Source organism: Eptesicus fuscus, chromosome 8 (assembly GCF_027574615.1).
Source record: "Eptesicus fuscus isolate TK198812 chromosome 8, DD_ASM_mEF_20220401, whole genome shotgun sequence".
NCBI classification, from domain to species: Eukaryota; Metazoa; Chordata; class Mammalia; order Chiroptera; family Vespertilionidae; genus Eptesicus; species Eptesicus fuscus.
The window spans coordinates 59,615,121-59,629,942 of NC_072480.1; the positions used below are offsets into that span (position 1 = coordinate 59,615,121).

Below are 14,822 nucleotides of genomic sequence, written 5' to 3' on the forward strand. Positions count from 1 at the left end.
TTTTAATGAACACTCATGATTGTAAACTATGACTTTTCATTAAAAATTTCTTCGTGGAAAAGTCTAGTTGATTAGATTAAATATATTAGAAAAATATCAATTGGTGACCTCCAATCGAGCTGAATAATACATTAGTATATCCTTGTTTGTTTTTTATTCATTAAATCAAAAAGTCCCCTAGAACTCTTATGTTTCCACTTATTTAAATCTAATTTATGAGTTTCCGACACACAATTGAAGTAATATAATAAAAGTAAACTTTGGACAAATATAGTGACCAATTTTGATAAATGTATTATAGTATTTTTAACAGCTGATGTATTTATTACTTTTTGAAAATAATTTTTCCAGATTTATGGTAGGGCCCTGTAAGATGTTAACTGGAAGATTAATTTCTATTTCATTAATTATCATGAAGAGAAAATTATAAAAGGATTTATAATAAAATTTTTTGTACCTTAACCTCTATCAGAGTGTTATTATTATTTTTCCTTTTCCATTTCTATGTATAATGTCTATTTTATTGTTTATATTTTAATATATTTTTGTTGATTTCAGAGAGGAAGGGAGAGGGAGAGAGAGATAGAAACATCAATGATGAGAGAGGAATATTGATTGGCTACCTCCTGCATGACCCTCACTGGGGATCAAGGCCACAACCCAGACATGTGCCCTTGACTGGAATGGATCCCGGGACCTTTCAGTCCACAGGCTGAAGCTCTATCCACTGAGCCAAACCGGCTATGGCTATGTCTACTTTATATACCAGATTTACTGTGGGATTTTCTCCTTATGGAATTCTCTGGAGACTCATTAGAGCACTACCTTAGAAAAATTTGAAGGTGTCTACTTTAAAATCACTAGTCACCTAAATCTGCTAAATCATTTAGTGTTTTAAAAACTTACTTTTGGATTTTAGCTGCCTCACAGGGGAATATAAGGTGATGAATGGGCTGCAGAGCAAATTTTAACATATAAGATAAAATAATGAAAGGAAAGGAACTTTTACTCTCTTACTTAGAGATAACAGAGTAATAATTAAATGTCTTCCTACCTACAAGAATTTAAAGGTAAAATATGTTCTGTTAAATTAATCTTCAAACATTTCACTAGGATTTAACCCTTTAAATCTAGGAATTGGTAAGATTTTTCTATAAAGGGCTACAAGTTAAATATTTTGGCCCACATAAGGTCTTTGTGGCATATTCTTCTTTGTCATTGTTGTTTGTTTTGTCTTGTTTTCATTGTTGGTTTTTTTGGTTGTTTTATTTTAATATTTCAATGTGTAGGTGAATATTGTATGTATATTAGTTGACAATATGCATATACTGTTATAAAATGAGATACACAATATGACATATATGTTCATACATCACAAAAGGAGTCACGTTTTTTAGTAAAATATTTCTAGCATCCCTTTGTGTGTCAGTCACTGTTCAATATCCTGTATCTTAATTCCATGCTCTGTGGCTGCTTTTCTTCTAGTGCAGTGGTCGGCAAACTGAGCCACATGCGGCTCTTTGGCCCCTTGAGTGTGGCTCTTCCACAAAATACCACGTGGGGGTGCAGATGTACAGTGCGATTGAAACTTCCTGGCCCATGCGCAGAAGTCGGTTTTCGGCTCTCAAAAGAAATTTCAATCGTAGTACTGTTGATCTTTGGCTCTGTTGACTAATATGTTTGCTGACCACTGTTCTAGTGGAAGCCACCCCTTGAAGAAAGAGATACCGGCCCCAGAGACTTTACTGTACTCTTCAGTCTCAGTTACATCAACTAATTAATATCAGTGGGGAAAATAATCACACATGAAATTTTTTATAAGTAACTTATACTTGACTTTAGTATATCATTTTGCAATGTATATTTAAATGTGATTTTACCCAGTGTCCTAGCAATTTATTTTACTTCCAATTAAGTATTCAAATAGCAGTGTGAATATTTAACTTGGGATACACTGCAAAGCCACCCCACTCTCTACTCCTTTCTTAGAACTCATCCTCTTCCATAATGGTTTGGAGCTCTAGGTTACATGCTCATTCAAGTGGTGTGGGACATCTTGCTTAATATTTCTGAGCCTCACTTTTTTCATCTGCTAACTGTATGTGCTAATTACTGATTCACTTAAAATGTAGGTAAATCTTATAGCATAGTGTCTGGCACTGTGTATGATGCCCATTAAACATCAGGCAACTTCTTATCTGTAATTATGCTTGAAATTACCATCATTGTGTAGCAAATCCATTTGTCATCTTCACTTAAGGTCTGGTGTCTTTACTTTCCTTCTAAAATGTAACAGGCGAATGAGAACAATGAATATATTCTGTTGACATATTGATTCCTTTTAAGACAGCTTGTGTTGGGGTGGGGACATTTCCTTAAGGATCATAATAATCCACCAAACAGGAAAGGTGTAAATTACTACTTTTTAATTATATAAGTTTCTATTAACTCCTGGGATGAATTGACTAAGTAAATATATAATGCTTATCATAATGTAATAAGCTTAATCTGTGAAAACATACACATAACACATGCAGAGCAAGAAAAATATAAATTAAGAGATAAAGAAGTGGCAAACATACTTACCTGGCAGGGGAGATACCATGATCACGAAGGTGGTTTTCCCAGGGCGAGGCTTATCCATTGCACTCCGGATGTGCTGACCCCTGCGATTTCCCCAAATGTGGGAAACTCGACTGCATAATTTGTGGTAGTGGGGGACTGCGTAAAAAAAAAAAAAAACAAACAAACAAAAAAAAGAAGTGGCAAACACAAAATGACTTTTTGTCTATAGCAACATTGTCTAACAGTAATTATAGACTCTTATTTCTCCCTTTTGAATAATTATTATTTTGAAACTAATTTTATGTAATTTCAACCCCATAATTTAAAGAATGCATACTGAAGGTCTGTTTTTTGCACAAAAATGCAATTGATGTTTAAGAAAAATTCCTTAAACAATATATTAGGATATCTATTCAAAATAGTTCTTCCCTTTTTCTTTCTATATCATTTTTAACCTGTATTATGAAGAAATAAAAGACAACATAGTTTTGTTTATTGAAAACAAAGAAAATCAAAACAAAGTTCCACACGGAGTTTACTCACTATGGCAGAATAGCTGTTGAATAGAAGGCAGTACTGCAATATGGGAAAGTCCAAAGTGGTTTGAGAGCTAACTCAAATAGAGCACTCTGGGCATTGCTTAAAGTGTGCTGAAAGTGTGAATGTGAATTCAGTCAGCTTGGTGAGATCATGAGCTACGAGGTCAAGGCCCAGCAGGAACAGTGGCAGAGAGGCAGTAATGAATGAAGCCAGGCAGAGCAAGGCTCCTAACAGGCAGACGTCTTCACAGAGGAGGTGACAGAGCAGTCTTGGTAATCCACATGTTTTTGAGCCAGAGGCCATAAGGAGTTTATGTATAGATGTACCTGAATTTGGAGCATAAGAGGATATGAATGTTTATATATGCAGAAATGTAAAAGAGTTTAGAGGATAGCAGGAGAGCATATCAGTTGCCCTTTCTAATTGTGGGTTTGTGGCATCTCTCTCCCTCTGAGGTCTGCCCACAAAATTATCACTAGCGAAGAGGAACTCAGACGAAATAGATGTGTTTCACTGGATGCTCATGTTCATCCGTCTATCTACTCACACACTATTCACCACGTTTTAAGGCCCAGCCAAATGATGGGCACCATACGAGTACATGTCAATGATATTTGCCACCAAGAATCTTACCTGGGAATATAACTTGTATTTCAGCAGCTTCTTATAAAGTTATAGCTTCTCAAATGTATTTTGCAAAAAATTGTGAGGATGGTGAGGTCTAGAAATGTGCTGGCATTTTCTCAGAGTGTTTTGATGTCCTAATTTTAGGCCTCTGGAATTTATCCGTAGAAGGGTGGCTCTCAGGGTGTGGAATGAGAGTGATTTTGTCCCTCCTCCCCCCACCCCCAGGTGACATTTGATAAAGTCTGGAGACAGTTTTGGTCATCACTACTGGGGAAGGATGTGCTACGGGCCTCTAGTACGTGGAGGCCGGGGATGCTACTTCATACTGTACTCGTATAATGCACAGGACAGCCCCTCCCAACACAGGTTTGTCACATGAAAACGTCAGCAGTGCTGAGGCTGAGGACCTGATGTAGAGGACTGGCATTCAACTGTAAAATGCCACCGAAGCTGTGACTGCCCAAGGGCGATGCTTTATGTGGCAAGGGCTCCCTGAGCAGCACCAGTCTTCACCTCGTCTCACAAGGTCTCGCCTCCTGGGTGTGGGAAGAGATAGGCCACATCGAGATCCTGTTTTCTCACCCTCAAAGTCAAACATAAAAGAGAGTAAACAGCACTGTGCTTGTTCCTCCATGAATGCTCCTCATTATCTCAGTCTATTCTTGTAGTCATATCAGCTTATAGAGGCAAATAAGACTGTTGACAAGAGAAATTATCTCAAAACATGTACCTGAAAGCTGGCAGCTGTGTGCAGAACGAGGAAGGATGTTCCTATCACTTAACCTTGAAAAAGGCATGTTGGGGGCAGGGTCGTAGTTTTTTTGTGTGTCTATGAATCACATCCCTTAGAGGACATCAGCTTTTGGACTGATTTTACCTCCACGCCACCTCCTCCAGGTGCTTTTTTAGCCAAAGCTTGGGTTCTGGGTGGACTGACTGATTTATTACACTCTTTTGGGGAAAGGGTAGAATGAAAGAAACCAGGAGAGAAATAACACTCAACACAAATGCATGGGTTTAGGGAAGCAAATTTATTTATTTTTATTTTATTTTTTTTAATTTTTCTTTATTGATTAAGGTATTACATATTTGTCCTCATCCCCCCTTACCTTCCCGCCACTCATGCCCCCAACCCCCTGTTGTCTGTGACCACTGGTTAGGCTTATATGCATGCATACAAGTCCTTTGGTTGATCTCTTCCCCTTACCCCCACCCTCCCCTACCTTCCCTCTGAGGTTTGACGGTCTGATCGATGCTTTAGGGAAGCAAATTTAGTACTCCTGCTTCATCCTGGTAGGACAAGTTCATCCTGTCATCCTGTATAGATACATAATTTCCACTTCACAGTGACCAAAACTTTTTTACTCATTGGGTTCTGTAATTACATGGATTTACACCATCATCCTGAAAAGTTAAGCTTTTTTTTTTTTCCTTAATATATTTTTATTGATTTCAGAGAGTAAAGGAGAGGTAGAGAGAGATAGAAACATCAATGATGAGAGAAAATCATCAGTCACTGCCTCCTGGATGCCCCATACTGGGGATTGAGCCCACAACTCAGGCATGTGTCCTGACCAGGGATCGAACCGTGACCTCTGGTTCATATGTCAATGCTCAACCACTGAGCCAAGCCTGCCAGGCAAGAAACGTCAGCTTTAAATGAGATTTCAGTAAGAAGTATTTTGGAGAATATGAAATAGAATAGGAAAATGCTACAATTTCTAAGTAAATGCTGTACAGTTCCATACCCAGTCCACTGCAGAGTATGTTTCTCTATAGCATTATTAACAAGACATTTACAGCTTGATTGAGCGAAGCTTTTGCTGTTTCTTATTGACTGAAAATTCCTAGAGAGCGTCTAGTCTGCCCTTCCCCTCCTCTTACCTCCCCAGTGCCCTGGGTGCATCTTACATTTAGGTCCATTTATGTGAAGGCTTCATTTGAAGCTTCTCTTCGATATCTTGGGGCATCTCTTGGCTCATAGGAGTTGATTTTCCCACCTTAAGAGCCATCTCCCAGTGATCAGGCCTCATGCACGGATTTTCTTTTTGCTTCTGGAACAGTGGTGGTTTTTATCTACAAAATTGTTCTCCCACTTGAGTCAGTCTGCCCTGCAGCCAACAGATGTTTGCATCCAGATCTCCCCTGTAGATGAATAAAAACCTCCCAGAGGCTAATACTGGCTGGAAAAAAGTTCCTTTGTGCATCTATGAAGCATAACTAAGCCCTAAGCAATCACTTTTGATGTATATTTTGTGATAGGGAAAAAGAAAAAAGAAAAAAAAAAAAGTGTGTTTTTTTCTGCCAAACTGTTTCTTGCAGATGAGGATTTTTGTTGACTAAAGCTTTATCCAATGTGAGATTTACCCTCTGTGATTGAATGAAGGGCTAGATTGAGATTGTTTTTCCTTATATTGCTCTTCAATTTTTTCTCTGTGCTGTTTGGGCATAATACTTCATCAGCAAAATGGGTCTGATAACTGTCTTCCAAATATCCATCTTGTTTGGTTTGCTGGGAAACAATTTTCATCCACGCATAAAAGACACTGTTAATAGAGTCAACCTTCATAAGGTTGAAGTCTGAGTCTATGGACATCCTAAGACTGAAATGAGCATACTTATTTTTGGAGGTCATTAGTTTTGCCTCAGTACCTTGGGTCCCGCCCCCCCCCCCCATCTTTTATAAGATATAAGATCAATGTCCCTTAAGGTAGCAGCATTTGTCATAATTGCCTGATACTTCGGTGTCTTTCAATACCAATATTAACTTTGACTATGAGATCACTAAACCATATAGTAATTTTGAACAAGGAATCATAATTTGACTGTTGAGGACCAGTGAAGCTAATAGCAAACTTTTCAGACAATGACACACCCTTAGACACAAATTTAAGCTTGGAAGCTAATGAAATGCTTCTTGGGTTAGATTTATTGAAATATGATAAATGGGTTTCTATATTTACTGATGAATACTAATTTAGGCATGAGGAAACAAACCACATGATACAGTGAGTGAGCAGTTTGGTTTTAACCATTCAACTTCAAAGTGGGTAATAAGCCCCATATTTCATGTTTTCCCAGTCAAGAGGGGATAAGCCCAAGGAATGTTACTTTCAATAAAACAAAAAATACAATGTTTATCCCTACACAGAATCATTTATATCTAAGTTTTGAAAAGCAGTGAGAACCTGAGGATCTTTTTCTTTTTTCTTTTTTTGTTCTTTGCAAATCCAGACCACACTATTGATTGCTAACTATTCATTGCTGAAGGCAGTACTCTGTATTTAATAAATTAAGCTTTAATCCCTGAGTCTAACAAAATAATTGACCTCAAAAAGAAGATAAATGAATATGCTGTCCTGAGCTCATGATTAGAATCTACTTTCTAGTTTCATCATTTTAGTATTTTTCAATTCAGTGATTGTTTTTCATTCTTTTGTAGTTTCTTTTCACAATTTTTAACACCTTCACCCTACTCCTATATCAACAAAGTCAAGCTATTTTTATTCTTGGTTTTGAGATTGAAAAGTTTTAATACTATTTTAATACTATGATATTTTTATACTTTGCTATTAATATTAATAATTTAATATAGTTTCTATTTTAGAAAAAGCTAGGTGACTAGTATTCTTGAAAAAAATCTGAAAATTTTCTGATATCACAAAATCATAAATAACATATAGCATATATAAATATTTTGATTATTTGATGCTCTGAAAATTTGGGAAAATTGGCCCTATTTGCTTCAACACTGATTTTACTTACTAAATCCTTGAACATTATGGAGTTTTAATAATAGTTAGCATGATTTTACATTTGGGAAAAAATTAAAAGAAGAAATATTTGGTGCTTTGGACAAGATCACAAAGGGTTTATAAACCAAGACTTATATATAATCCCTCAGTATTTAATGCCACTACAACAGAATTTATTTGGTTAGGAAAGTATATTCTTCACAGTAAGAGTGTGAAAATGTGAACAATGTCCTTTATTTTGCTTTGGTGCTTTGGTTTCATTTGATAACAAATATAAAACAATCATTATTCTTCTAGACACCATATCAAGACAATTAATGGTTCATCTCTATTAGAATTAAAGTAGCTAAATCAAGTTATTTGGGAAACTTTTGGTGAAGCAGAAATGAAGTGTAGCTTCCATAGAATCCATGGAGAGATTTATGGTTTTTCCTTGTATTTCTCAGGAAAAAGCCCCTGAGAGTTCCAAAAGGAAGAGTTATTTTGTTGGTTTTAGGTTTTGTTTTTTGTTTGTTTGTTTGTTTGTTTTTTTGGGTGGGGGTTGTTTTGTTTTGTTTCTACTTAGAATTGTTGAGGTGTCCAGGACTTCATTTGTCTCTGCATTAGCTGAGAGGGAACATACCTTCATGGAATAAAAGGGAGCCATTAGAGGTAAAGCAGAATCGCTCGTTTGTTAGCAACTGGGATTTATAAACTTAGAAGCATTATCTTTCCTTAGCCACCCCAATCACAGTCTACACATGGGGTAAAACTTGAGCTTCCTCTGCCCATGCTCATTTGTGCACACCAATAGGTTCCCTACACACATGCACTCTTTCTTGAGTGAACCTAATCCTAGGGCCAAGGAAGCTGGCAGTATTCAGTGGTGTTAATTCTTATTTTTTGCATCCTTAGTGTTTCCAGTAACACTCAAGTGCTGTTGCAGGAAGGAAGAGTTTATTTCTTGGGATAGTCTTTTTTATTTAGAACCTCTTAACTAGAAAGTCCAATTGCATATATTTCCTTCAAATTTTCTAAAATGATAGTTCATATTTATAATGATAATGCAGAGTATTTCATAACTTTTCAGTTCATTATGACAATGAAGTTCATTATATTTTTGCTATTAAGTAAATCTAATTGCATTATCACTCTCTGAACACTGACAATTAATTGCTATATATAGCAATTAAAAAAAGTCAAAACTATCACAGTAATTTGAATGTAGTATTTATGAACTATTCCAAATAAAAGCAGCTTAATTAAACCTAGTGTTAGAACAGATTTGTAAATATGATGGTGCAAATGGTTTTATTAATATGCATTTGCTATTATGTTAATGACAGTACTTTGCAACATATTTTGTTTTGACTTCATGTCAAACTATAGGATTTTCTAAAATTTAACAATAAATGAAAAAAGAATTGGGCAACTATGGAGGAATAGTAAATGCTAAACTCCTAATAATAATGGATGTTCTTTCAAATAGAAATCACATGTTCCTCTATTTTCTTTGTCTCAGAGATTATAGATGTAGGGAAAATTTCATTTTAAATAGTTACCAGCCTTGGCCTGTGTTCTCAGTGATTAGAGCATTGCACTTAACACCAAGGATTGTGGGTTCAATTGATTTCCTATCAAGGACACATACCTGGTTTGAGGGGTCTATCCCCAGCCCTGGTCAGGGCTCCTGTGGGAGGCAACCAATGGATGTATTTCTCTCACGACCCCCGCCCCCCACTCTCTGACCCTCCTACTAGTTTACTCTCCCTAAAGAGAAAAAAGAAACAATGGAAAAAGTATCCTAAGGTGAGGATATATATACTAGAGGCCCAGTGCACAAAATTTGTGCATGGGGGTTGAGGTCCCTTCAGCCCAGCCTGAACCCTCTCCAATCTGGGAACCCTCGGGGGATGTCTGACTGCCGGTTTAAGACTGATCCTGGGAATTGGGCCTAAATCGGCAGTCGGACATCCCTCTCACAATCCGGGACCACTGGTTCCTAACTGCTCACCTGCCTGCCTGCCTGATTACCCCTAACTCCCCCCTCCCCCACCACCAGCCTGGTCACCCCCAAGTGCCCCCCCACCGGCCTGGTCACCCCTAACTGCCCCCCACTGGCCTGGTAGCCCCCAACTTCCCCCCCCCCCGCTGGCCTGATTGCCCCTTACTGCCCCCCCACCCCTGCTGGCCTGGTCACCCCACACAGCCTGCTGTTTGGTCATCCTTCACTAACCCCCCTGCTGGCCTGGTCGCCCTATGCAGCCTGCTGTTCAGTCGTTTGGTTACCCCTCACTAACCCCCCTGCTGGCCTTGTTGCCCCATGCAGCCTGCTGTTCGGTCTTTACTGTTACTGTGACGGTGTCCCAGACAATTTGCATAATCCTCTATTATTAGTATATAGATAGATAGAGAGATAGAGAGATAGAGTTACTATTTTATTGAGGTAAGTAGATGCCTTGGGATTTATAGCTCTTCCTAATGTTTGACTATTTTCTCTTTTTATTTGCAGAATTTTTCCGAGAACTCCTAGAAAATGCAGAAAAGTCACTCAATGATATGTTTGTACGGACCTATGGGATGCTGTACATGCAGAATTCAGAAGTGTTCCAGGACCTGTTCACAGAGCTGAAGAGATACTACACTGGGGGCAATGTGAACCTGGAGGAGATGCTCAATGACTTCTGGGCTCGGCTCCTGGAACGGATGTTTCAGCTAATAAACCCGCAGTATCACTTCAGTGAGGACTACCTGGAATGCGTGAGCAAATACACAGACCAGCTGAAGCCATTTGGAGATGTACCCCGTAAACTGAAAATTCAGGTCACCCGCGCCTTCATTGCTGCTCGGACTTTTGTCCAGGGGCTGACTGTGGGCAGAGAAGTTGCCAACCGAGTTTCCAAGGTAATTGAAAATCTCTTATCTTTCTAATTGGTCTTCCACATTTACTCTTTTTATAAAACGAATGTTTACAAGAAATTCAAGGTGAAAATTCTCACATACAGTGGTCCTTGCTCTTTGAGAAATAAGCTAAGTGCCAAAGCTTAAGTCTGGCTTTTTTTCTTAGTGTGAGAGAAGATAGGATTTCAAGTTGTTCCATGCGCTTTGGAACATAATGCCAATATTTATCAGCAGTACAGCAGAGGAGTTTTTAGCAGGGATGGTGCAAAATCAGGTGTCTTGTAACCATGACCACTTGGCATTTCTGATCAGAGTTTTAAGGATGATAAATACTCATGAAGCAGTCCATCCAGAGGTTATAATCCCTGCTAAATCCCAAGGTGACAGTCTTCATGAGGCGTGCGAGTGGAGACAAGCTCTTTCAGAGTGCCAGCACCTGGCATTTCTTCTTCTTTATCGCCCTTGTCAAAGTGGCCAAATTCCTTAATCATGAAGGAAGAACCTCGTGCTGACACCTGTAGAACTGGATTACCGAGGCCTAATGAATACAAAGTATAGATTCTTGCAGAGCATTCCTTTTGTTACGCATTAGCTTTGTAATTCAATGCCACATATCACATTGGGCTTAGGAGGAAGATAAATCACTAGCACGCATTTGTGCCTTTCCTTGAGGATGTCTCTAACCCCTTAATGCAAGGAGTGTTTCCCCACTGCTGTCTTTAAACATTGACTATTTGCTATAACTATTTCCTGTGCAGAGGATATCTGCCTTTGTTTAAATTGTTCCTTGACATTCAACTGCTCTTATGAGATGGGCTGGCCCACTTATGAGGTCAGTCCAACGAACACACTGAAAGATGATAACTTTCAGAGGCAAAGTAAAAACAATACTTAACAGGAATCTGATCTGATGTCACCCAAAGAAGGTCATATTTGTACAAAGATTATTGCTAAACTCAACTTTCTTATGGCAGGGTTGTGCCCAAGAGCCACACAGTTTTCATAACTGTTGGTACTATTCTGCCATGTTCCTTTTCCTGCTTTGCTCGCCTCATCATTTATATCTTGGCATAAAGTTCATGTATCCTCTTAAAAAGTGTTTCTCTGGGCACTATTTGTAAAATTCATAGCAATTCATTTTTAAATTGTCAGTTCCTAAAACATTTATTTGAGCATCTGGGAAGATTAATCGCAAGAAGGCTTTAAAGGGGATAATCACAAAATATTTAATAACATACAACTCTAATTATAAAAACAATGTGTTTTTTATTGAAAATCAACACTTTTCTGAAGTATAGAGCCCTAAAGGTGGATTGATAAGGAATTGGCCAGGTGTAACAGCAAGAGAAAGTATGATGACCAGAGAAGGTTTGTAAAATATAGATAAGTATAAAACATAAAAATATAGTTCATATGTTCTAGAGCAGATAGATTTTGTGTGTCTTTTAAAAGTTTAATTACAGGGGCTTCAAATTAAAGTATTTGCTTTTGTTGAACAATGAAACAGACATACATCCAGCTTTTGAGAAACATGAGGTAAGACATTCAAGCATGGATCGGTATATGCAACATTCCTGATTGTTTATGTTGATTCTGCCTAAGTGTGACTAATATTGAAATGCATATATTTTGGTCTGGAGAGGTTCCAGTGAGATAAGAGGATATTTTATAGAAAGGCTTCTAAAAAGCCACAGAGAAGGGTACTGCTGACTCCTTTTCCTCAGGGGATGGCATTAACAGTTGCTGGAGATGGTGCCTCCCCTTCATCCATCATCCCGTGACTCTCAGCCTGAGATCTTTGCCTATCAAAAGGTAACATGCTACCCTTTGTGGTGAAGGTTGACATCATGGACCAACCACCAGTAGAGTATGACCTTTAATGTTTTTCCAGATGTGGTGAGGGATGTTCTCGTCAGTACCCAGAGCTTGTTTCCCCTAATTTCCTCATAGCCAACATTCATTTGCAGAGCAGCTGCTGTGGGTCTGTAATATAGTCTGTGGTCATGTAGCCATGGAAGGCTCACTGTTCAATGGAGATATGGGCTTGTTTGACCCAAGTTTTATTAGCACTAATCTACTCAGATCATAAATCCTATGCTGCCATCTGGGCACCACCATTAGATAGATAGATAGATAGATAGATAGATAGATAGATAGATAGATATGAATATATACACTTGGTTTAAAAGAAACTGAGCAGTTTTTTTAAAAAATATATTTTATTGATTTTTTACATAGAGGAAGAGAGAGGGATAGAGAGTTAGAAACATTGATGAGAGAGAAACATCCATCAGCTGCCTCTTGCATACCCCCTACTGGGGATGTGCCCGTAACCAAGGTACATGCCCTTGACCGGAATCGAACCTGGGACCCTTGAGTCCGCAGGCTTGACGCTCTATCCACTGAGCCAAACCGGTTTCGGCATAGTTTTTTTTTCTTTTTTTTTTTTTCAAATAATTTATGACTCAGGGGTTTACATATATTACTGATGAACTTTCTCACCTAATCTTACCAAATGGTCTGTAGAGACTAAACCAGATAGATCTATGTGGGCTATTCCGGTGCTGGTGATTTTCAGCACCCAAACTATTTCTGGTAATAAGAATAAAATATTACAAGGGCAAAATATATAAAGAGGAGAAGCAAGGTTGGTGTTTGAGGTTTAAGCCCTTCATAAATCTGAAGTCTCCCTGTGGTGTGTTCATTGAGTGATTTAGAATTGGTGAAATGATTGCAGAAGAGTTCAGAGATTCAAGGCCAAGTTCCAAAACTGAGATCTACAAACTGGCTTATCTCCTGCATCTTGGTTTGAGGGGTATTTTCTTTTCCTCAGTTTCTCTCTTCTCTTTCAGTGGCTTCTTAAATATGAAGGGATCATTAACAGCTTCTAATTAATTGTTTTGACTGGAAAATTTTTCTCTTTGGCAAAATACAGCAGAGCAGTTTGACATAAATGTTTTGAGACATCATTACAGGGAATTTTCTTATCAGAAAAATGGATGACTAATTTGCAGGCATAAACATAATAATTTTTTAAACTTGTTTTTGCCATCTTCTATATACATTGTCTTTTGTTAAGCTTAGAATGGAGCAAGTAATTTTAATTAACTACAACTGGATCTTAGGTTGTTTGAAGTATTATATGATTCTAGAATAGATATCTGTGGTCATTTAGGCAGGATTCATTTTCTGCATGAATGACTATTTTTGAGAGTGTCACATGTTGACAAGATGAGGAGAATCAGTAACTTTTATGCTTTGCTGGTGGAATTGTCAATTTATGTATTTAATTTGGATAAGAATTCCAAAATACCTGTATTATTGAAGAAGTCCATATCCTAAAACTGCAATTCTGCACCTGGAGAAACTGTTTCTCATGTGCACAGATAGATATAGAAAAGAATCTTTAAAGCAGCATTGTTTACAACAACAAAAAAATGTAGAGATATCATTAACGCCCCATTTACATTAAGGACGATCTCTGATCTCTTCACACCATGGAATCCTATGCAGCCTTGAAAATAAGTGAATTACATTTCTGTGACACATCATCTGTATATTGCATTGTGTGCCCACCACCCAAAGTCAAATCATCTTTCATCATCATATATTTGACCCCCTTTACCCTTTACTATTTCCCCATCTCTGTTCCCTCTGGCAATCGCCATACTGTTGTCTGTGTGTATGAGTTTCAGTTTTATATCCCACATAGGAGTGAAATCATATCGTTCTTAGCTTTTGCTGACTGATTTATTTTGTTATTGCATATTTTCTTATGGCTGAGTAGTATTCATATATATATATATATATATTCACTAGAGGCCCAATGCACTAAATTCGTGCAAGGGGCTTGGCCCCCCACCGTGGTGGTGGCCACCTCTGCCTCAGCCCTTGCAGCCCTGGCTTTGTCCGGAAGGTCATCTGGAAGGACATCCGGTCTAATTAGCATATATGCTTTTATTATATAGGACTAGAGGCCCGATGCATGAAAATTCATGCAAGAGTAGGCCTTCAGCACTGGCTTTCCTCCGACACCCAGGACCCAGGCTGCCGGCACTGCCTTACCTCGGGCCACCCGCAGGCACCCGGGACCCAGCTGGCTTCCCTCTGGTCCCGGTTTTGTCAGGAAGGACGGATGGAATGATGTCTGGTCTAATTAGCATATTACCCTTTATATATATATATATACCACATCTTTACCCAATCATCTAGCGAAGGATGCTTTGGTTGTCTCCATGTCTTAGCCACCATGAATAGTGTTGCAATGAACATAGGGATGCATATATCTTTGCAAATAAATGTTTTTGAAAATTTTGGGTAGATACCCAGGAAATATGGTAGCTCTATATTGGGTCATATGGTAACTCTATTCTTAATTTTTTGAGGAACCTCCATATTATTTTTCATAGTGGCTATATCTGTCTACATTCACACCAACAGTGAATGAGAGTTCCC

General features: G+C 38.2%; 1 protein-coding gene and 1 pseudogene across 1 annotated transcript in view; both read left to right on the forward strand.

Annotated features, from left to right (window-relative positions):
- Window positions 1-14,822, forward strand: part of GPC6 (glypican 6) — a 1,127,407-nt gene that overhangs the window by 549,362 nt on the left and 563,223 nt on the right. The window contains exon 3 of the mRNA XM_008156480.3: window positions 9,979-10,370. Within this exon, the coding sequence (XP_008154702.2) occupies window positions 9,979-10,370 (392 nt within the window). The remainder of the gene's footprint in view (window positions 1-9,978; window positions 10,371-14,822) is intronic.
- LOC114228054 (U1 spliceosomal RNA) lies at window positions 2,579-2,726 on the forward strand (annotated as a pseudogene).